The sequence below is a fragment of the Poeciliopsis prolifica genome, unplaced genomic scaffold (genome assembly GCF_027474105.1).
Source record: "Poeciliopsis prolifica strain line A6 unplaced genomic scaffold, Auburn_PproV2 SCAFFOLD027, whole genome shotgun sequence".
Classification (NCBI taxonomy): domain Eukaryota; kingdom Metazoa; phylum Chordata; class Actinopteri; order Cyprinodontiformes; family Poeciliidae; genus Poeciliopsis; species Poeciliopsis prolifica.
Window position 1 is genome coordinate 5,866,986 of NW_026562402.1, and position 25,524 is coordinate 5,892,509.

The 25,524-nt window shown below is 37.8% G+C and overlaps 1 protein-coding gene across 1 annotated transcript in view; it reads left to right on the forward strand.

Moving 5' to 3' along the window:
- The window catches only part of ajap1 (adherens junctions associated protein 1), a 48,683-nt gene that overhangs the window by 17,336 nt on the left and 5,823 nt on the right, over positions 1–25,524 (forward strand). The window contains exon 2 of the mRNA XM_055048261.1: positions 8,191–8,951. Coding sequence (XP_054904236.1) covers positions 8,191–8,951 — 761 coding nt within the window. The remainder of the gene's footprint in view (positions 1–8,190; positions 8,952–25,524) is intronic.

Sequence of the window (25,524 nt, forward strand, 5' to 3'; positions counted from 1 at the left end):
CAAAGCCATCAAGCATTCATGATGGAAGGTGAATTTAGTAACTTCATATACTAATGTAAATTTAAGAAATGTAAGTAAATTAAAAGAAAAAAAATTGCACACACTTAGATATGCATGCTATGGTTAGACTCCATAAGTGAAATGCATTTGCATGCCTTTGTTTAAGTTCACACCCCGACAGATGAAGTGTTAGAGCTGAAAGAAAAAGGCAAGTCAACTGAAACAAGTGTTTTTTGAGATGCAGTCCTCTACTATGTGCTCACAAAGTCTCACTTTAACCTCTGCTGTGCCCGTTTGGACCCACGAGAGAAAAACGCCCACGCCAGGCTGAAACTTCGTGACCTGTTGCTCGTATACCTTTCCCCCAGTGGCTCTTCTTTATTTCTAGCATGTGCTTACTTTGGAAGCGAGTGGGAGAGAAACGGATACCGTGGTTCAGCCTGTAAATAGTCCCAACAATTGCAAGTGCTACCCTGAATACATGGTTACTTTTTGAACTCTGATATTGTGAACACACAGACCTGAATAGAAGCACTTTTTTCAGGAGCAGGAAAACCCCCCAATCCTCTATGGAAGGTCAAATAAAATGTCTTCCACTGAATCAGTTCAAATCCAGCCCGATCACAGCATTTTGTAATCGTTGTATCGACGAGAAAACGAAGTGTGCTCTGCGGGTTAAGGGTACGTTGATAAAATTTCTCCTCACTTCAGCCGAGGGACACAAGTTGCCTTTTTCACCTCCCTGAGGTGAGGAACCCATCTACTGAGACCTTGCTCCTGCAAAACGCTCAACTAATTCTAATTAAGACCTACTTTGCACAGGAGATTGCAATATGATGACACAGGAAGTGGGCCAGGCATACAGTGCAGAAATAATAATTAGCTGCACTCATTGGTTGATTAGTTGCAGATATAACAGCTTTTTTTCACCAGGTCCATTGTGGTGCAAAAAATTAGTTCATGAATCAGAAAAACCTTTAGTTTTCAGGCTCTTGTATTGTCATAAAAATGACATACACAACAAGGGATGACTGATTCAGAGGGAAGAGCAGTTGTCTTGGTATACAAAAATTGTGAGTTTGATCCCAGCTTCCTCTTATTACATCTCGACGTTCCCCAGGTCAAGGCACTTAATCTGATTTTGCCCACTGATTTGTCTGAATGTGATTGGCTGAGTGTGGCTCTCACTTATGAACACTTAATAAGTTGCTTCTTATTCAACTCCACCTACTTTTCAAGTTTTGTAATATGTCAATAACATGTAGAGCAGAACTGAATGATGCTTCATACACTTTAATAAGGACGTTGTGTTGCAAAGACTTTCTGTGTAGACCGGTTCAATTAATTACAACATTACTTAAAAAGCACATTTATTTCAGGAACTTTATTGTTAAGTCAACCACAATTTCACAAATAGATGTTGATGATTTTTCCATGTACACGAAAAGAAAACATGAGATTTGAAATTAGAAAATTACAGCAGACCGTTAAAAAAAACAAATATTTAATATACAAAAGTCGGCTTAATAAAAAATATGTTTAATACCTTCTTAAAGGTTATCATTTTTGAAAGGTACTTTTCATTTGACAGACAGGGCTCATGTGAATGCATGTTCTAAAGTACTGAGTATGACTTCATCTGTCCTTACTAATAAAATTTGGCTATGTAAAACGTTGCAAAGTAAATAAAAGTATGTCACCTATTATTATTTTAGTTTCTCGAGGGGCCAGACTTTATTACATCATAATAAATCAATTAAACTAAATGGGGATGGAAACAAAAGTCAGTGGAAATAGGGTGTCATGTAAATATTTTTGGGAGCAATATGCAGTTAAATTCATTTATGCATGCATTTCAAGGATGTTTTTGTAGTGGTTTGATGCACCATGATAAATCTTAGTGGCTAACCAGCACTACTTTGGAAAGAACCACAATTTTTCACTCTCAAAAAAAAAAAAAAAAAAATTTAGGTGTCCTCTTGAGCCCCCCTCCCTGACACTGCAGTCATATTAGCATAACGAGGTGGAAAATGTAATTACTCCACCCAGAGAGAGCTTTGGTCTCTCTGGGTTGAGTAAGAAGCCTCAAGTGCTACTCAGGCAGGATTCACTCACGCGAGGGTGTGAAAAACAACAGGCTAGTGACCCTGCTATTTGTGGAAGAGTGCAAACCACAGAGGACCTATCGGCATGTCAAAAAACTGTCATATGGGCAGACATTTACTTATGCAGAGTGACCCGTATCTTCAGGGCAGAACACGCCGCAAGTAAAGCTTTTTGTTAATAAACACTGTCGCTCTTCATTCAAGCAGTTCAAGCAGGATCATACTGAGGATCTTACTCACACACTTCAAATGCTTGTTTTTATTCATCATTGTCCTTTTGATTCTTTTGTAGTGGCAGCGTTAAGTTTCCACTTTCAAAGCTTGGTAACTGTAATTTATTTGGATTGTTTTCAGCAGATGCTGCTGGGATTTGATGAGAAAGTTTTCAGAGAAAAAACAAAAAAGTGACCTTTCTTATTCTAGATTGAGATTTTGCTGTTTTTTTAAAAAAAAATACATATATTTTTTTGTTGTTGTTGTTGCTAATTAAAGATATCCAAAACACAAATTATTTATCAAATAAACTATATAAATCAACTCTTACATCATATTCCAGCAATGTTTTGGTGTGAATAAAAAACCCTGGTTGTGCTTTTTATACTGACATTTCTGCACATGGACATCATGTGTTGGATTTGGCGTGACTGTCAGTGACTTATGCAAAGCCCCCACTGACTGTAGCATCTGTAAGTAGCGGCAGAATAAGTTGCCAGTAGATTTACTGAATATAGCACAGCTTAAGCCAAAAAAAAAGGAAAAAAGAAATCTTGGTCAGCGAAGCCTGCTGTAGCAGTCTTTCATAATTGGGCTTGAAAAGCATAATCCCAATTCACTGCTCTAAAATTTTACATGTCACATCTACTCTTACATCACACGCTTCCTGTAGAAATTCCTCACTGGGTTTGATGAAGGACTGCAGAGGGAGAGCTCAGACTCCAGCAAGATTGAGCATATGGCAAATATCATTAACTCAGTGTCGAAAAACCACAAGAGAGATCGCCTAATACAGTACATGTGAACATGCTGTGTGTGTTTTTTGATACTTGAATGTAGTGCGCTTTTACGTGCCATGTTCAGAGATTTTGCCTGATGTGGGTTGAAAGAAATCCAAGGTGCCTCTTTCATCTGCTGTCTGTCAAGTCTTGGGTAAAATCATCAATCCAGAAAGTCTTGTGGTGACCTTCAAACCAGAGTCCTCCGGGGCAACACCCGCGCTAATTAAAGGTTTGCTCCAAATCTTTACTTGGTAATGCAGCTCCCAATACTTCTGGCTCAAGTATAAGCTTGATATGCTGCGATAGATCTCGGGGAGATGATAAATAATTCCATAACATATTTTCTGCTTTACTTCCAGTTATAGCTTTCGCATGTCAACTGATGAAAATTGGCATCATATTCTCTCTAGATATCTAGATGTCATAGCCTTTTAGAGTAAAGTACCAAATATTCTACTACAATTTAAGCTGGTAGAGACAAACATCAAAAGACTTGCAGCTGTAATTGGGAAGAAATGTGATTTTGCTAAGCATTGACTGGTGAGAGTTGAATGCAAAAGCAAAACCACACTTTTCAGACTCCACACTTTTCATACCATAATTTAAATCCATGTATCACATTTTTTGACTTCACAACTTTCTGTTGAAAGCAAAGTTTCAGGGATATGAATACTTTTGCCAGGCTCCTTATATCTAGACCAGAAGGGTTGCATGTGTCATCATGCTCTGAAGATAAAATTGTGAGACTGGGGCAGTAGAAGCTCTGGATAAGGCCATGTCACAAGCTCTGCTAAAAGGATTTCCTGCCACATTCCTGGGGCTTACCTAAACTTTGAAGTCAGCCATGGCAGTATAATATAGCATGTGCTCATAAAATAGGACGCCATGCACACGGTCCCATCAGAAAGCAATCTGGTTTGTTCACGCCGAGAATGTTGCACTACTTCTTCCGCCATCTGTGCAGTGTACTTCCAAATTATATTTTCATTATGCAAGATGTCAGAGTGTGTTAGTGTCTCTTAAATTATCAATGTGCAGTTCCTAGAAAATATTACTTGCAGCTACAATATTATATCTCTAGCAAGTCCTGCTGTGATTGGAGTTATGCAAGTAGTACGCAATCCAAATAGGATTGGAATTGTCAGCATGTAGAATTGTGTGTGTACAGAATGAGTAAAAGAACTGTGTGCCTTACAAATTAAAATGACTAATGCAGGATTTAATTCTGTTCTCTTCCAATTCATTAAAAAGTAAAGATAAATTCTAAACTAGTGGTAATTTATTGATTGATTGATTGATTTTTTTTTTTAAATTTGGAACTCCAAAGCACAAAAAACACAAAGATGATAAAAAAATAGAAAATTATTTAAGGATGTGTAGCTTAGGTAGCACTAAATTGCTTGAATAATTACATTTTGTTTCAGGGATAACATCCATTTAGTTTGGATATACTTTAATACTTTATCTTTTTTTTTAAGCAATAAAAACCCATCACAAAAAGTTCGAATTTTTATTTTTTTTCTTTTTGTATCAGTGATTCTTAACAGTAGATCTTAATACGGCTTGTAAGCCTATTTACTTCCGTTTATAGAGGTGCCACATTCGTAAGGAACATTCACTTTTTGGTTGAGCAGTTGAGTATGTAGCATGCACCAACCCTCTCTGCTGAAGCCACAATGGAGGCAGTGTTGGTCATCACTGTAGGCGATCGACGTAAGAAAGACCCGCCTGTTGTCCAGACATCAACACCTTTGATCACTTGTGGAATCAGGTGGGGATGCAGTTCATGCCAGTGATCACCACAGCCAAATTCGCTGACTCAAAACTAATGTTGGTTGAGGAATTGGATTCTGCTGTCCCACAGCAGTGTGTGATCAAGATGATCAGTATGAGAATGAGGTGCCAGGTGATTGTAGCTGAGCGTGATTCTCTCACATTCCAGCTGAGTCCCTTGTTTGTTAAAGAATTGAATTGTTCTAGATTTGCTTTATGACAGTAAAGGTTTTCACAGGCTTTACACATTTTTTTGTATTGTATGTGTCACTCTATTGGGGCTTTTCTGTCAAGTACCCCAAATTCTGCCCCTCTCTCCCCTCATTCTACACACACTGCACATTGATAATTTAAAATGTAGAATCTTGTTTGAAGCTTTTGCAGCAGAGTGTTGTTGGCCGTCTTTACCGGTCATTTATTTCAACACATGGCGACTCAAGATCTGATTCCTTTACTGACCATAATTAAAAGATATCCAGCCCAAAGCACACACACTTTGTAAAAATAGCTGAACGCAGACTTATTTGGTGACATGCTGTCAGACTTTGGTGAGAAAGTCTGACAGAAAGTCTGACAGAGAGATCTCACTGAACCCAATACAGCCGCCACATAACACACAGAGGAACAACAACAAGTACGCCTACATGTACAACACCAATCATTTGAGTTTAAGGTTTGCTATAAGTCTGGTCTGGCTCTTGTGTGACAGTTGTTTTTTTTTTTTCCAAAGTTCATATTTGAGATACATTAAACCAAACAGAAAGGATTTCTCTTTAACAGAGACTTTGATTTCATTTCTGTTGCTTTATATCTTACTCTTCTTTAATAGCCATTTCATTTGATCTGTTCTAATGTCCTCAGTCTTCAAAACTGGCTTTTGGCTAAGCCTCTTTATAGTGTATAGAGAGATCAGAGCTCTTGGCTCTTGGAGATCAATAGTGTGTAATACTTTCTGTGCGGCATAACTGATTGTGTTTCTCGTAGTCTCTTTGGAAGTTTGACTTTCTAGATGATAAACTTATTTTGAAAAACAGAGGAATGTCTGCAACATTTATTTTAAAGAATCTTTTCTGTGAAAAGATTCTTTAGAGATGTCTTGAATTTAACATAGAGTATGTTGAAATGTTGCTTGTCACTAAATAAATCAGAAAATACAATTACTGAAAATGAATTATGTATAAGTGAATCTGCTTTTGAGGTCAATTAGAAATTTGGGACTATGAAGCAGCAAGCAGCATCTGTGTCCGTATTGCTTTTCAGAGCCAGTTATTTTCCACATACAAATGAAAAATAACTTGACTGTTGCAGAACTTCTCTATGCTAACTTTAGCTTCAGTCCTCACTTAGACTCATATTTAAATGCTAAGTGTTTTACAATCATGCCTATTAATCTTGTACAACTCTACTTTTCCTGTTGCAAAGTCATTTTATTAATGACAAGTAACATCCACTTCCCCTATCGGATATTGCATTAATCTGCCCTGTAGAGTCAGAAGTGAGTCTCCAGGTTGGGTGGGAGCCAGGATCAGTGCCAGAAAGTTTGAGGTCAGGGCCAGGGCTCGTACAAGACAAATTATCACCCATATTTTTAGCTGTCGATAGTACACTGACCTTGTTGCATCTCTTTAGTGATCACATCAGTCTCCTTTTATGGCTCAATTAAAATGGCGTTTTAAATTATTCCTTTATCAGGGGTTTGTTGGTTCCTCATGCCTTTGTTGTGAAGTAGGGAAGAGTGAAAACAGAGTGTCTCTTATCAATTTCAGCCCCACTGTCTTTATGCACTGCATTAAAAAAACCTTATGCTGACAGTCAAGAGTCGTTTTATTCTTAAATAATCACATTAAAGTTGTCAAATGACTAATTAATCTCTTGCTATATACATAGTTTCCAGTACAACTAGATACTATAGGGCAGTGGTTCTTAACCTGGGTTCGATCGAACCCCAGGGGTTCGATGAGTCAGTCTCAGGGGTTTGGCGGAGTAAAGACACACTTGTGTAAAGTTGTGATGACACACCCTGCTTGGCCATCACTTGCTGCAGAGGATCACGTGACATTGTTTGGCCAATCAGTGCTGCGAGGAACTTAGTGCACGCAGTATTCAACGGCTGCCATAGTTGTATGTCTTGTGGTTTCTTTCTCAATATTTTAATCCATACTAAACATGTCAAGCAAAAAAATAAAGTGGTCGGACAAATATGTACAACATGGATTCACATGTATCACGGAACGGGATGGGAGTCAGCGTCCAAATCTGCATGATATGCAACGCCAAGTTGAAAAAGAAAAATCATATTTTATTTATCACTAAAGAAGGGTTCAGTGAATGCGCCTATGAAACTGGTGGGTTCAGAAAAGGTTAAGAACCACTGCTATATGGTGATAGTAGAGTGCCAGATTTGCACAAACAAGCCTCTATAATTATCCGATGTCTTTTTGATGCCTCTAACCATTGATGAAACCGGCCAGCCTGTTTTCATTTGTCATCAAACTCTGTGATGCCTCCAAAAGGAGCTATCCTAGTGGGCTCAAATTGGGCAAGGACAGCAGAGATTAAAGATAGCCTATAATGAGGTTTCTCCCTCAGGAATCAATGTGTAGCTTTGTCCCAGGGGCCTCTGAAGGTTGAGTTTAAAAGCAACCCACTACCGGGTCGCAGCCTGAATACACAGCCCATCTATCACTTTGTGATCAGAAAGCGAAGTTTATACCGAAGCCAAGACTTTCCAATGCTATTCGGTAAACTATCTCAGTCTGAATGATAAAAAATAATAATAATAAATCAGCCATGTATTTGTCATGCTGCGTAATCTGCTGGCATAGTGCAGAACAGCCTTAAGCATTGCTCTGCATAATCAGCTTGCTCCTTAGGAATCAGATGACTTTGTGTCTAGGAGAGATAATGTGGAAAATGATGATCAGCTAAAGCACACCGACCTTGCGTTTTGCGTTTAATTGATACAAAACTGAATCAAGGATAACTCTTTCTTGTCCTTAATAGTTTGACGCAAAGAGGTACAAATCCAGCGCCTTTCTCATGTTCTGCAACATTTATTTTACAACTGACCTTTATGCTGTAATTCAAGAACCCCTTTGTAAAAGTAATTATTGCCAAGGCCTAATGGAGCAACTTTTGCAGAAGTTGTAGAGTCTAAGCCTTGATTGGTGTGCAAATGGATAATAATTTCAAATGCAAATATTTACATTTTTAACTAGATGGTGGAAGATTGAGCAAGTCTGCACGAGATGTTTTAATTAGATTTTCCTTATCAGTAAAATGAGATGTCTCATTTATATTCTGTGCTTTCTCTGCAGTTCGTCTGCTCTGAGGCCAGGCAGCTGTGTGGGACACTGGGTCTGGATCCTGCTGGCCATGACTCACCTCACCTTGGACTTCTCTGTGTGCAGCCCTCTCAGCCCAGGCTTGGGGATCAAGCTCACACCTAAATTGGTTGCTCGCTCCTGGCCTCGGTTGCAACCTCTCTGGGATATGCCCAACAAGCTTCACTGGAGGACAGTGGGCCCATTGGCACGTCGTCTCCTCCACCCCGTTCCTCCACCTCAAGAGAACAGGGCAGGGATGGGGCTAAAATCCAAAGGTCAAATGCACCGGAAGTTAGCACATAGAGGACAAGCGGCATGTAAGGATTGCTGGTCCAAATACTCTCAAACAGAGCCGAGTGATCCTTTGGCTGGGACAGTAGAAACTCCAGTGGCATCAAGAGGAAAGTTGTTAATTAGAGCCAGGAGGCAACTCAAAGGTAACAGCTATAACAAGCTTCAGGAGGGCCCAAATGCTACGGTGAATACTAAGGGGACTACTACGGTGCCTAGTTTCATAGACTGGGGACCCACAGGGACAGATAGCAATGATGATGACAGCAAAGGAGAAATCAATGAAAAGCTATCCACCAGGGCCTCACCCATCACAGTGGCATCAACTACTAGCACTACTTCAAGGGTCTCCGAAAGGACGTTCACTGTGGTGACCTCAACACAATCCAAGAGTACCACAAAGTCCTCTATCAGCAAACCAGAGGCTGCCAAACCACCAAAGCCATACGGGGACACACCAGGTAAGACAAAACGACTGTAAAACAAACGGTTTAGTGTGGATTTTATGGGGGTTTTAACTTCAGCCCTCGAGGGACAGTTCCTTCCAACTTTTACTGTAGATGTGTCACTGCTTTAACAAACCTGTCTCAAATAAGGCCATTAGAAAGACTCTGTTAAACTTTATATGGTGAGGAAGTAATTAAAGTATTTGGTTCAGGTGTGTTGGAGCGGTAACACCTCTAATTGTTGCAGGACACCGGCACTTGAGGACGAGAGCTGAAGACGCCTGGATTAAATCATAAATCTAAAAAGCTCATGAAATGGCAGTGGCAACAATATTAACAAAACCCTATACATTAGTGGAAAGAACGGGTGGCGTAGAGGACACTGTCCTTTTCTTAGTTCAAATATGTCCATAATATTCTGAGTGAATGCTAATTTTAAGAGTTTCAAGCTACCTACATTCACGTTGACAGTCACTCGGATGCTGTTTCTGAGAGCAAAATATGCCCATAGCTGTTTGCATCACACCTGTAACCTCAATGTAACTGAAGCCACCACTGTATGTTGTTTTAGTATCTTTTATCAAAACTGTTGCGAGTTGGTGAGACACAGCAATCTATAGGACTTGATTTAATTGCAATTTTGTTGCTGTTAACATTCCTATCCTGGTTAGTCAAAATGACCAGTAAGCAGTGAATTGTATCAAACTCACCAGATTAAAGAGGGTTGGACTAATGCTAATCTTTCCTTGCCTTAGAAATTATGCAGTGATAATTAACAGAGACAGTGTGAACCTGTTGGGCTCGAGGGAAGGATTATATTCCTCTGGATAGAGGAGCAGAAGGAAAAAGTTTGTATGCCCACTTTTCAAAATGGAAGAGTGTGGGCGTTACATGATGCAACGATTAGAGCGGGCATCTCTTACACAGATTTCAATGCGTCTGCCCCAAGTTTGAGTCCCATCCTCGGTTCCTTTGCCACATGTCCTCCCACTTCTCTCTGCTCTCCTGCTGTCAGATTACAGTCGAATGAAGTGTGGATGTCCCGTGCGTCCCATTATTTATGCGCCATTTTTCGGGTTCACAAACCAATATGTGTAGGCACTTGATAAATTGAATTAAAGAATAAAAATTATGATGATAAAGTATGTGTAAGCAATATTAAAAGTTTTTACAAAAAAATGCATAAGCCAGGATTCAACACCACCAGTCTGGTCCAGTCTTCCCTTATGGTCTCTGAGGCTGAAAGTTTGGTAACCACAACTGTACACAAACAAAAGAGAAGAAAAGTATTCTGCTGCCCATCTGCTGAGTTTCTGGCTTTGCTTCTTTGTTGCCCTTCCTGTCACAAGGCTGTTGTCCAGAAGTCTTCATCTCACTGTGTGGGTAGATATACTCACACCCACATTGTGCCAATGCCACCTAGGCTGTGCACTGGTGTCAACTTGACTCTATTGCCCACTTCTTAGTAGGAGGCCATCTTGGCACTTGCTTGACACTGGATGTCTTGAAGCCATCAAGAAAGTATAAAGCATGTTTCTGTCATAATGCATACGCTTCAAACATTCTTTGCTGTGGCTTATTTCCCATTTAATCTGTTTAACAATGTAAGTGGAAGATTTGTGTAAAATAAAAAAAAAAACACAAATCAAAAAAGAAAGCTGCAAATGAGCAAAATTCCAACTACAAACTTCAGCCATTACTGTAGTCCTATTTTGAAAGTATAACAGTTTTTGTCATTATATGTAGAAACACAAAATTAAATGGTTGGGATGCATTTGTGTGGGTGAAGAGGTGTGAAAGAATTTACATCGGGAACTCTTGAAACTCCTGACAGACAGTTGAAAAGACAGACTTACCAACATTTTTTGTAGAATTACGAATGCAAAGTTTTGGAAAAGAAAAGAAAATAGCAAGAACAAAAAGTTTTGTTCTTATGAGAAAACAGGCTGCAAGAGAAATTCTTAGCATTTGCACAGCACCTTTCAGTATTGTTCTCAATCATAGCTCATATTTTCCAAGAACTCTGAAATGAATAAGACTATGTTCAATAGACAAGTGTGAATAAAGGGAAAAGCTCCTGTAAAGTAAGATTTTCAGGATGAACATCCTGTGCTTCACATGGAAAGGATTTGCCGTATTCTCTGGCAAAGGTCTGATCCAGTTTGCTTTGTTCATGCCTGAGATTCAATCAGGTAGGTAGGAAGATGCACACAGGCTCATGTTGGCAGTAGTGCCAGAGGGGGAGCACACTTTTCTACTTATATTTATGTTTTTGTTTGTTTTTTTGTTTATTTTAAATGGCATATCCATTCTGCATATATTATCTTTGCTGATGATTTCAGTTTATTTATATTTAGTATAATAAAGATAATTGGTATCCACACATTGAGGTCTACGTTCAGGCACAGAGTCCATCTATATCTGTCTGTCTAGATGAATAGCCACAAAACATGCTACAAACATTATATTTTGCTGTCATAAAAATCATCAAAAATAATCTTCAGCGCAGCTTTTAAGCACATGACACAGTCTGTGTGAGCATGTAGAGTAAAGAAAAAACAAACCGAAGAGCAGAATTCAAACACACAGGATTTTGCAATGAACATGGACATTAATGTTTTCTATGGTTTATCGCCAGTCATGTGCATGTTAATATAAAAGATGCACAAAACTGATAAGCTGTTGTTGACTTTAAATTATAAATGCAACATTTTTAAAAACAAGTTTTTTTAAGTTAATTTATGGTGAAGCTTAACACTTGCTGCATTTCATATGGAAGCTTGCTGTAGTTGCTCTCTTATATACAGCGCCCTTGATTACAGTAAATGCTTGAAATACTGCACATGGCCATGGGCGACATTTATGGGCATCCCTCTGAGCAGAGGCAACCCTCAACAGAAAACCTCTCAACCTGACGTTTCTGAATTAATGTTTCATTACATTTATGAGGTACACGACTTCTTCATAGATGTAATGGTACATAAGTTATGTTCAACATCTTATCACACAAACTGGGCTAATTGAACATTTCCAGCAAGGTGCAATAGCAGATGTGTTGTAAAACTGGCCACTGAGCAGTAATGGTAGCTAAAGTCTTCTTTTTTTCTGTTGCTATTGCATTGATGCTTGTGAACATGTGAAGAATCAGCAAGGGAATATATGATTTGTTATGAAATCTAACTTTATGAAAACAGCTTTAATGCTAGACGCATAAATATGTATCCCATGACTGTGATTGAGCTGTGCATAATGAATGCAAAATGGCAGTAGTTAATGGTCTTGTCAGCTCTGTTGCGATCTCTTGATTTTCCCCTGATTGGGAGGTTAGTGTGAGGCCACCTGTGATTCAAATGATGGCTTGATATTGTATCCAGGAGGAAATTAGTTAACACGGCTTCCTGAAAGCTGACAGAGGAAGAAAGTAATTTTTCTCTTTCCAAGAGGGTGCACATCATTGTTCCTGTAAGATCTCAGTTTCTCTGTAGGGCTTGTTTCAGAAATGAAAGATTGTCTGTAGAGGACTTTGTCTTCACAACATATTATCTCATGTTTGTGTCAGATATGAAGGAAAGTCATTCACCTAATTTTTTTTGTATCATTTGACCACTTTTTTGGAAACATAATATTTTTGATTCATTGATTTGCATTTAATCAGAATACCGTACTTACAATTTTCATTTGGAAAACTCCCACAATGAACATTTTATTACTTAAATAATTTTATTCATATCTTTGTTCTTTCAACTCGTAAAGGGAGCTTTGAGGTGAGGTGGGTGAGTAGTTGGAGGTTTTTCAGCAAAAACGTGTGAAAAAAAAAGAAATGTATGTAGCCACTGTTAGCAACTCTTGCATTGTGTATGAGGTAAAAATGCAAGAGATATTATTGTAAGACCTGCCCATTCATTTATTGATTTCATTACCTGAGTTACTGTAATTTTTTATCATTTCATTCTTTGATACTAAAATCTAGTAGTTTACGTACAGGTACTTTGTTTCAGTACTTTTTTTTTACTTTGGAGTGGAGCTAAGGTGGGTTTGATTTATTCTAATATAGATATACCTAGTGATACCAATATTTTCTAATCAAAAACTTTTATCCTTAAGCATTTAGTTTTCTTTTTGGTCTTGTTTCATGTGAGCTGAAATCAGTACACTCCAGGGTCTACCGTGTAGTGTTTTGTGCAGTCATATTTATATCGTTAAGGTTAACAAATGCGTGAGTGTTGTCAGGATGGTACATGCCAACACTTGTTTTTTCTAAAACTTCTTGAGGAGATAAGATATAGTAAAATCTCACAATTTCCTGGTAATTGTTGTAACTTTCTGCAGTGAATGGTCATTAATTATTTAGTTGAAGAGGCAACATTACACTGAACTTGTTTGATTAAATGGCTCCAAACAACTCAATAAATTAGGAGAGAGTTTTAGGTAAATGAAGTCTTAAACAAATGAAACTGACACATTTGTTTTCACAACTTTTATTAGTAATTAGCTTACTTAGTACAGTTAGCATTGCTAGCTGCAGATTGCTACATTGCCTTTGAGTCTTCCAATAGGAAGTGTCTCTAAATCCTGCTTCTTTTATGACAAATAGTGTTAGAAGGCTCAACTTGACTAAATAAATCAACTTGTGGTAGTCCAGTTAGCCTTCCTGTTGTCAGCTAATGCTCCCGGTCTCTTCTCTGTATATGACTCTGTATTCAGGGATCAGCTCTTTATATTTGTTTTCCCCAATACTCTGAATATTTACCCAAAGAACATCAGAAATAACAGTTTTTATTCTCTCTTCACTGAATGTTCATTTCACAATAAAGTAATGCTAACCAACAGATTGTCCAATGGTTTTAGACACCATCAATCCTGTAATCCTGTAAATGGCCACATATTTATGTGTTTGTCTTCATTTGTGTGCTGCACCAGTATTACCTAAATATACTGTGATTTCAAAAAAGCAAATCCATAAAATTACGGCATGGTTAAAAACTTGTGTGCACCTAACTCTTGTGCAGGTGCGTCAATGACAAAAGGTTACCACACCAGTATAATCGGCACAAAAAGTTAGTTTCGAGCTTTGCCAAAGCTTCCTTACAGAAATACAGTGTTATATTTATTCATTAAATATTTAGAAAAACCTGTTCAAAGAGGATGCATTTGACTGCATTATATTAGCTTTGCATTATCCAAACTTAGACTTTTTAATTTAAATCGCCCTTTCCACTCACGTCTTCACAAACCTCTCCTGATCTGTGATCAATGTGCTGCTGGTATCAGTTACATTCTTATGAAAACTTTAATCACCTTTCATATTAAGACTAACAATGTAATTATTCTATACACACTGTATTTAATCATGTAGTAATTCAGCACCTTTTAATTGCTTGAGGTGAATTAGAAGCTGCAGTATGCTCAGATTGATTTGTCACCACAATGAAGGACTAAAACACCCCAAATCCCAACATCTGTAGCATTAACAGCTGAAGTAATAAATAAATATATATATAAATATGAAAGGTGTTTGTAGTTGTTCAGTGTTTCAGTTTTGTTCATCTGTGTTAACATTTATCCTGCTAATCATATTCTGCTGGTTGTTTACTTCATGCCACCTCAGGATTTTTTTTCTGCCTCCTACTCCTGTTTTACAAAAAAAAAAGTTCTGTTTCACTTGGTGTTATGTAAGTTTTATTTTAAGACTACCAGCAGCATACATTTGACAGAACTATTTCTCATATTTACAAGCGGACAATGAATTTTCAGACCAAACATGTACTTTCTACATATTCATATATTTTTGCATAAGTGCTTTGACTTAAAAAAATGTTTAAGGCCTTTGACCTTGTGTCAAAAGGATGAACATAAGAGGCATACATCTATACAATAAAAAGCCTTCATACACTAATTCACTCTGACTCATAAAAAGAGTACAATCATTGAAAAATGGAATATATTAACAGTCAAAAAAATCATACTTCTGATCTGTCTGCATATTTAAATGTAGAAGAAGTCATACAGAAGTCAGATGTGAAGAGAGAGCCTAAACAAATGACAGCAGGAATTTAACATTGTGCCAGATTTGATTCTTTGCACATTTAAAGTAAAACGAAAGACATTATAGCTTGTAGTGTTTTTAGTGTGGCTGTCATTTTTATGAAGTATTGTGATGTCTCGGTAATGCCATGCTGTCTAAACTGAGTAAAAAGCATTGAAACAAATGTATCTCTTGTAGAAGGAATGTCATCTAACACAGGAAATACTAGAACAAATTATTATTTTAACGGTTTTATTCAGCGGCAAAGTGAATCCTCTGTTATGACATAATTATTCCAGTTTAAATAGTGCTGCAGTTACCTCTAATAATTTCTATAAAAATAGATGCAAATCAGTGATTTTCTATTCATACGTTACTGTTCTACGTTTATATTGATATATGAAATATAATCTCTTTTACATCAAAATGGGAACAGAGTAGACAACATGGTGTTGACGTAAAGTAGAGAAATCACAAAATAGCTGCTCACCAAATGCAGTGTTTATATTAAGAGGAATTCTTTCTAGGTCTTACTAATCGAGACAAACAAAACTGAACCAGGTCCAATATTTATCTTTCCATCACACACACTGAACATGATGGTAACGGAGGTATCACAAGTCCAACCCACGCCACTAGACAGTACCAGCATTTCGGGGTTTCCATAACAACTATTTGTTGTAGTGCTTTTATGAACATCTTTACCGGGGGAGCAGTAATAGTGGAGAGTGCTGCACATTTTACATTAAAATAAAAAGTGTAAAACGGCAGTCTGTAAAATGTTTCATTGTCCTTCCTGCTTTTCAGCACATATTCCACTGACGCACTCCTGTTGGTCAGTGGGGTTGATGCTACTGATGAGCTGTTTATTGTCACAGTCAAGAGGTCACATAATACAAGGAGTAAATGTTTCCTAAACCATCTGGGGAAAAGGAGAACGATTCAGGATTTATGGCAGAACGATCACATCCTGTCGGCAGTGAAGACAAGTAGCAGAAGAGAGGAGAGTAAAAGGTTGTAGCTGTTATATTGTTGACTACAGAAAGATCATTAGGTTGATGTGGCAACCCTAAAAAAGTTTCTTTCACTTCAGCTTCTTTATTATAACATTAGTTCAATAAATGGAATGCAGTTAAAAGCAGATGTTCACAAAATATGTCAGACATTGAAAATAGATGTTTTATTTTTTAGACAGCATGTAAGCATCTGCTTTCAACTGCACATTGAAAAGAACGGTAATGGCACCGTTATGCATCAGTGGATTTCAGATTTTGTAGGCGGATTTTGTGCTGCACCTTTGTTCCTTTAAGGATTTGGAATGAGCAAAAAGTTCAAGCTCCTTTTAAATGTGAAAAAGATGTTAAGTTTTCCGCGTCTTGCTAAATAGATTGTCTTGATTTTTAAAATTATACGCATGACCTCATTCTGGTTAAATAGCTGTAGCAGACGAAGCCTCATCTTAACTCAGATGGAAAGTTCATTTGACCTCATAATCGAGAGTGTTTCAGGGTGAAGGAATTAATTTTCAACATTATCTCGGCCATCAGATGAGATAAATTTTGTGATTATTTACTTTTTTTCTTTTTTATTGCTTGGGATTTCACAATTCAGGAACTGGTGTGTTTTGGTTTAAAAACCGGCCATGTGGTGACACAGAAATAGTCCCTCTCACCTCGCTCCATGTGTGAGTCATGGATGCTGGCTGTAGCCTACGGCAACATCACTAAGGAGCCGGCCTGACTCAGCACCTGTTCGCATCGACCTGTTTTGTCTCCGTGCCGAGACCTGTTGGAATATATATTCAGAAGGGGTTTTCCTTTAAAATAAAATAAAATAAAAGTTAATAATGCAAACATGCATAAGATTTTGTTACGTTAACAGTTGAACGATTGCCACTAAAAAAGCAAGCCTCAACATTTTTCATAAAATTGATCGAGAGTTTCTGGAAAAGGAGTTGGGAAAAGTTTTGCTTGGAGAAGAAAGTGCACAAGGAAATAAATGATCTATTTGTGAGTCTATCAGAACGACCTCCAGGCATTTTTACACCTAATTTAGTTGAAGGAAGAGTCAGAATGCTGTTTTCTGTTTTCTGTTGTTTTTGCCTTCACTGCAATGAGATGCTTTCACAGAGTCTCCAAACTGGCACCAATAAGATGACATCTGATTTCTGCTTTTGATTCAAGTTTTGATACTTTGTCAAGTAAAATGCATCTGTAAAAATTTTTTTGCAAGTGAGGTTTCCACATGCTCAAACACGTGTGCCTGTCGAAGAGATTTGAGATAAGTGATTCAGTAAGTGAAACTCGGATTACAGAGAGAAACAGAAATGAATGTGCAAAACGTTCCCACCTGCGTGCGTGACAAGATGAAACCACAAAACTGGAGGACATTTTGGCAGAATCTATCTTTTTGTCAAGGCCTTGAACTGATTGATCAGAATCACTTCCATCAAGGTTGGAAATTGCTGTGTTACATTCAGAGTTCTTCTGAAGCTAATGCAAACTGGTGTACATCGTTTTTGCTTCCAGTAAGAGGGTTGAGATGTTTTTTGTATGTTATGTTGGTGGCTGAATGTAAATATCTATTTCTATTTCTGTCTGAAATGTTACATGCTAGCTAAATACTTAGCTAGCATGTAGCATATTTTTATACTCTTCAGTATAAAAATATATTTTATTTCATATTGGATCAATGCAATTTGAGGCCAGAACCCATACTTAGTCAATGCCATTAATTATTGTTTTAATTGACCGAAAGAGCTTCACGCTGTCTTTTAAAGAACAACAGTGACTTTTCTCTATAAAAACTGCTTTCGCAGAGAATACAGGACAACATAATCAACCCTTTTATGATCATTCAAATAATTTCAAAATCATAAAAAGTTCTTAAATCAGATCTGTGTCCTTCAGAAAGCAGCTTTTTCAAGATTTCTGCCTCATTTAACTAGTTTGAGCTATTCCCTTGCACATCATCAGTCAGTACATGCATTGAAGTTTAATGACTTGCTGCCTTCAGTGGGTGTAATTCTTCAATTAGCTGCTTTCTTGCCACAGGCCAAGCCCAAACTGAGAAAGAAACACACAGAATACAGTGTTGGTGATAATGTGTGTTGTCCTATTATAATGACTTGCCACTAGTGTGCATAATAAGTATTTTGAATGTCTCAATTAGGTAGGAAGAGGCAGAAGGGTGAGAGATGCTCCAGCTTTGAGTGGATGGCTCCTGTTGATCCTGCTTCCCTGGTGCTCAGGTCATTATACAGGTGGTGAGGAAGGAGGTGGGGGGAGGAGTGGCGAGGGCGGGGGCGTTTAGTGCGGTGGTTCCAGATGCTCGCTGATTGTTCTCCGTTTGTGCTGCTTGTAACTCCGGCTCCCCTCTACTCCACGCAGATGGAGCTGTCAGCTCCATTATGGATATGAAATGATTAAAACTCCAGTCAGCAAACCACTGCTGATAACTCAGGTCTTGTTAGATGGTCTGTGGAATGGGAGATTAAATATCACAGCTTCTTTCGGAGTAAGTGAAACCTTGATATTATTCGTGGGAGTCTATAAAGCCTGAATGTCAATAGAAGCAAAGTACACTGTGGTAAAAAAAAAAAAAAAAAAAAACTATGAACATGGTCACAGTACTCATGTAGGCAATTGTCTTTGAATAATGCTTGGTTGGTAGTGAGAGTCTCATATATATCTTCCAATACCACCTTGGGTTATATTTTAAAATGGTGGACTGAACAGTCTGAAATGTTGATAAATGACAGAATAGATTCACAGGTAAAGTTTAAGGATATATTCACACCAGACCTCTTTGGTCCACTTTAATCAAACTCTGGTTCTTTTACCTGGAAGGTTCACTTCTTTTGGGGAGGTGTGAATGTACAATCAAACTCTGATGCAAACCAAACAAAGTGAGCTCTGATCCACCTGAAAACCTTGGCTTGGTTGAAGTGAACTCTGTGGTTTGACTGTGTATGTGAATGCCAAGCGGACCGGAGACCGCTCCAAAAGCAGGAAACGGACCAAGTGCAGGTGATTCCGGGTACAACCACAACAAATATGTGACTCTGGTGTAATGGAGTAATGGCTCGTGGTCTTTCGCTGGTAAAATTGAAGGATATTTTTTATTTTTTTTATTTTAGCAGTCAAAGGTCAAATTTATCCTTTAACTTTTTTACATTATAATGTAAATAAGACATTTTGTGAAGAAAGGAATTATACTCATGTCTTTGTCATTTGTTTTCTTCTCGTTTGTTTAATTCTTATTGATACAATGTCACCAAAGGTGGTGGGGTAAACGGATAATTTAAAGGATTTCATTAATTTGACAGCACCAGCTGAAAATGTATCACATGTTGCAATGTTGGTCCCTGATCGAGCCGAGCCTATCGGACTATCAGGTGTGAAAACATCCTTCATAAAGTGGACACTGACTGTGAAACCTTAAAATTAAAACATTTTTTCATTAAAAGTCAAAAATCTGACTAATTTAACATAGCTGAAAGAAAAACTAATGTAACTAACTTCAATGAAAACTTAGTTTATCATCTTAGCCTGTTTATCTGGACTGTATCGTTATTTGGTCAAAATGAAACAAGTGAACATAGCTAGCATTAGCATTAGATAAAACACAAACGCTGTCTGAGGTGAAATACTTGTTCTGTTAGTTGAAATAATGTAAATAAGACATTCCTTTTCTTAGTTCACGTTGTAAATGTGGCTCAGGGAAGTTCGACAGAAAAGGCGGTTTGTGAAGGATGAGGAGACTTTTTTCTTCTGTTTTCTGACCCATCAAAGTGGGTCACAGTTTATGGACAAATGTTAAAACCACCCAACTTTCTTCCCAGCAGCATAAACCTGGTGTTTCAAATGATAAAGTAACCCGGCAGTTCTTTTCTCCTTTCCTTCTCTTTTTGTGTGCATGTAAACTATGTTAAGTGTTTCATAAATCAATTTCTAAGAAAGCTGGCTGTGTGAACATTGTAAAGCAGCATTTTGACCTCAGGTAGACCCGTAGAGGCGTACAGTACAGCCTCTTCAACAGCGAAAGACACAGAGACAGAGAGAAACCACTTTTCCCAACAGTTACCATGGCAATCCAATAAAATTGCCACAGCTCTCGGTATTGACTCACGATAACGTGGGTAAAATGAATCTTTTTCTCAAGCGTTAAATCTGGACTTAAATGCTGATGCCTGGTGACAGCCGTGCAAAGTCAAACTCTCTGTCCCTGATTTACAGACGACTCGGCCAAGAGGAGACAAACGGGCCGCAACGGGCAGATGTCACCTCACCTTCAGTCTCTGACTCTTTCTTTCTGGCACATCTGTCTCATAGACTAAAACTACAGATGTCAAATGAGAATCTCTGGAGATTTTGTTCATGTCACGCTGATAAGTTGCAATAAATATGTTATGATAAAAGGGTTTACTTTATATTTATAAAGTTGGAAGGAGATAAATTCAAGAACTTTCCAGTTGCTCAATTGTTCCTCGTGCTGGTTCAAGTATTTATTTATTTTTTCTGATTTGAAAAAGAAATTTCCTTTCGCCACCCTGACAGCAAAGGGTGGCTGTTTGAAGCAGCATTAGAAACAGTGGCACTTCTCAGGCCTCTTAAAATTGCTGTTATTCTCATTTGTCTGCTGTGTGATGAGCTCTTGAGTGTTCCCCCGCTGTTTCTAATGCAGACTCAAGATGAGTGTATCTCCCTTTATGGGGACTATCATTGAGGCAATATACCATGGTTGTCCCGTTTTACGCCATTTTACCATTTTGCAATGCAGGCTGCCTGAATTATACAGCAATGCCTTTGACACTGAATGAAAAGGCATTTAGAGTAATTGTATCTGATCTCTCCTTCTCTTTCTACCCTGTGCCTCCCTCTCGCTCCCGCTGCTTTCGGCAATGAGTGTTTTAGATTGCTTGGTTACTCAGTGGAAATCAGCCGAGATTGACACTTTGACATTATGTTAATTGGAAATTCTGGGCTATCAGCGAGCAACGTTTGACGGAAGTCTTCCTCCACCGTCCCTAAAAGGTGCCAGGTTGCAGGAAGGAGGGCGTTGAGGCAATCATGGTGAGGTCGCACAGCACATTAGCATGGACTAAATATTCCTTTGCAAATGTGCTCCCTGGTTTAAGGGAGTGAAGAGGTTCAGGCACTTTGAGCTGCTACTCTTGATAATGAAATAAAATTCTTGTATTTTTTTTTCAGGAGCTTTTGAAGCAAACGGTAGTCGCGTGTCCATTACAAATGTGCGCGATACTTTGTTTATGTTCCGCTCAAGTCAAAAAAACACAATTTCGCAATTTTGCAGCATTTCTATTGAATGAGAAAGGCAATTAAAATTACATGTATTGAGATTGTTCTCGCAATAGGACGTTTTAAAAACATGCTGCGCCATCATCCTCCTACAATTTCCTGTCATTTTCTGTATCGTTTCCGTGAGTAGTAACATCTGGTTGTTGATCACACAATGTGAAAAAGTTTTTTTTTTTTTTTTCCATTGCAGCTTTGCAAAATACATTAATTTTGAAACACCTTCAAAATAATTTTGTTTTCAAAAAATGTTTGTTTTTTCGAAATCGGCATATTTCCATCAAATTAATTTATTTTCGTAAATCCAGTTTGTGCAGTTTTAAGTGGGAGTGAGTATTGTTGGCTTCATGCAGAGAATGATTGATACTGAGACAGTTCAGCATGCACATGCAGCAGTTATTCATAAATGCTCGCCCAGTGATTCCATATCCATCTGATGAGAACATTATTTCTCATTTCCAAGAAATTTTACTCTCGATTTAATTAATAATAGGCACACACCGTCATGTATGTGTACCAGGGTTATAAAATAATTGTGGTTTCAAAACCACAATAATTTTTTTGTCCAACCAGTCCTGCAGGTTAAAGACCTTTTGAAGCGATGGAACAGAAAGTGCTTTAATTACCACTTTTCCAGCACTGCCTCTCTGACCCTCACCTTTTGCTGCACAGAGCCATGCGTCTGGCTGAAAATGGGATTCTAGACTTTTTTGTTGTTTACACAAAAATAAAATTGTACATGTTTATAAATAATTACTGTCAGAACAAAAGAGACAGACATGGTGTGGAAGCCAAAACTAAAACCAGCACAGCATTAATGCGGGAACACCACCCACCCGTTACTCTTAATGCTTTTAAGACAGGAGTTTGGAAGGTGCAAGAAGCGTTTGTTAATTCTGTATCTTTGCTTGGATTAAAAATCAAAATATACCTCTACAAAGCATTATTGACAATTTAATAGTCAATAATACTATTGTTATATTATTTCAATAGTAACAGTCTGCATAAATAAAAGCAATTAGATTAATTTTCATTTACTTTTAAGTCTTTGTGTGAAATCATGTTATTTTTTCTCAAGCCACACAACGACTTCTAGTTCAAGATAATATCTGAGTGTGACATTTAAGGAACTGCTCCACACCAGCTTTATTCCACATGTAGATCTGGGTTCTGTAAATAAAAACAATGAAGACCAAAAGTAATTTCAACAATAGTGTAGATTAATACTTGATGTTTTGAACAGTGGCTTCACACTGAATCACCAAAATGTTGCCTTTGTTTACAGAAAATAACAGTTTCAACTTATGATTTGTTAATAATCATTTTAACAAAAAATCCTAACATTTATTTTCTAACATAAATCTATTTATGTCATGTAAAAGTGGTAGCTTTGCATGTTTTTCATGTGTTTTGTTTTTTTAACCCTCTCCAGGCAGGTGTTGCAAATTTGCAACTTAGCCAGTCTTTGCAAGTAATTTGAGCCTGAGAGGGTCAAACCAAAAATAATTATCAGTAATACAGTTTGTTAGGGGGAAAAGAGAAACTGAAGTTATGAAGTCTTTTCATTTATAGATTACTACAATTATAGTGAGCTGAACACATATGTTCTTTTGAGAATTGGCCAGTTCTGTGTCATTTTTGATTTGCTTTTTGTGTTCTGTTTTAGTTTTTGTTCAGATGTTATCTCATAGTTCTCCTCAGTGCCTGAGTTTTCTGAATCAGGTACCATGTGACATTCTTGACTCAGCATGCCTGCTGTTTTCACCTGAGTCCCTTTAAACAATTATGGATGAATCTGGATGTGACAAACACAGTCACATTGGCTGACTTGCAACAGATGCTGTTTGAGGAATGGGGTGACGTCCCACATCACTGTGTGACCAAGCACAACCAGCTGTTGCGGTTGACTGTCACGCTTCACTGAGGCCCCAGTTTGTTGTATGGAAACATTTTCCAATTCCCAATCTGTGTAGCTCATTCAGCTTAAGACAGAGAGAGGATTTGCTCAGTATCTGGGCACAAACCAGAAACTGAGAAAAAAAAAACTCAGGTTTCCATATAATCCCTCCTTTTTACCTCATGTCCATTCTTGAGCCAATAAATTTTGACAAACAAGCTGCATGCTTTCATCCTTTGTTATTTGACCATTACTTTTTCAAAATTAATTCCTTTTTGAGAGTATTGTGGCATATTATTTAATAAAATTATAATGGCTTACATTTTTAGTTTTGGCAGAACCTCAGAAGTAAAACACAAATTCCTTTGTAGTGCAATTTATGTGGGTAAATGTGAAATCTGAAATAAACACGCAAATTCTGGTAACCCTGGTCTCAGTGGGTGACAATGAACCCTTACATACAGCAGGGCTGCAAAAGAAATATCAGTCGAGCAAAAAGGCAGGAAATAACTTCCCCTCTAATGATCATTTATGTAATCTGAAAACTTTTAAATCCTCACTTAGCTTCTGACCGGCTACTCATACTATCTCGCTCTCTGCTGGTTTTCTTTTGTACTGCTCCAGCTATCTCATGTGTACAGACCAGTATGAGCTTCCTGCTCATACTGGTTTGGAGTGCTATCTTGTGATAGCACTCCAAACAAGCAGCAGTTGCAAGGAAAAACGTTGAAAGTTTTGGTCAATCTGGACTAAGCTGGCAAATTTATAGCAAAAATGAAGCGTTTTCCTTCTGAAGCAGGATTTTAAATTAAACGTTCTAAAATATGTTTAATTTTAATAGAAATTTATTAGAAATTAAATGTATTTGTCTTTGCAGCAAGCCAACAGTAATAAGCAGCTATTTATTTACTTATTTCACCTGAACAACATTGTGGACCTGGCTGGCTTATAGCCTCAGGCCAGATTGTTTTTTTGTTTTTTTTAATTACTTTTAATTTTTTGTCTTTTATTATTAGCCTCCGACCAGTTGCGACTGTGTTTTATCTTTTTAAGGGAGGATTCTTTTCATGCTTGAATTGTTTTCCTTTGAAAATTACCAGGTATGAAGAGGAGTCCAACTTAATTGGTAGAAAAGTTGATGTTGTCTAAACAGTACTCCATTCATGCAAGCCGAAGTCACTTCCATGTTTGCAGGGGAGATTAAACGCCTGGAGTTTAGTCTCTTTCAATAGTGCTGTTGCCTATTGAAAGAGACTGCCATAGACATGCAACCACATTCTGAGCTGCTCGTTTCTGTTTCAAATTATTTACAGTAGATTGTAGAAAAAAGTACCTAGACCTACGTACTGTTGTTTGAGGCATTTGCAGGCTAGAATAATGCAAAGTTATACTTGTGTAGCTTATATTGAACAGAAAATAAGAACTTTTTGGGATTTTATTTGCTGATCACTGATTTCTACAGGAACATTTTCAGATGTGGTTCATTGATCTGTACGTCTCAAATCAGAGGGTTTTAATTTGTATTTTTATTACAATCAGTATATAATGAAAATCATGAAACAAATGTGTATATGTCAGATGCACTTACAGATATTTAAGTGGAAAATTTGGTAGAAATGAAGCTTTTTAGAAACTGAAAAATACTTTTTTGTTGATCTGGGCTCGTCTTCTCGGAGTCCTCTCAGTGAGTTCCTTCCTGTCCTACCGTAGCTTATGAGTGATTCAATCAGCTGCTGGGAGCGACTCTGAGCGAGGTGTCAGTGTGGGGGTGTGGATGAAAAACCAAAAGCTATTAATTCTGGCTGAGAGACATCGTGAGGTTGATTCCTGATCAAGGAGCAGGTGGTTGATTAGAAACTAGGTGTAGCTGTGAGGGAAGGCAAGTAACTAAAGCAGATAAGAGTAAGTGGGAACAAAATGGCTGTTAGAATACACAGGGAACAAGTAATCAATCTAAATACAAACACCCCAGAATCATGACAACCACTGTTGCTTCTCTATGTTTTTGACAGTAATTTGACTCAATAACCAGATATATTTTAAGTGAGGTGGATGCCAAAGGTTATTTCTCCAAATCCCTGCTAGGACAAAATTACTTTCATATCCACGGCCCAAATTTTGCTCCATACAGCTGGCAGCAATGGGTGAAAACAGAACTGGCCTCATGACTTAGATTTGTGACCGCTGTGCTCTCTAAGAACTGTGAAAAATTGCTGCTTTGCAAATTGTGTTGTGAGACGTCTAATGTTGTGTTTGTGTGGCTTAGACTCATATTTTCAGCTTCATTTGTTTCATTAAGGGAGTATGCAGAGATTGTATACATATTTTGGCCCCAAATGGCGTCCTGAT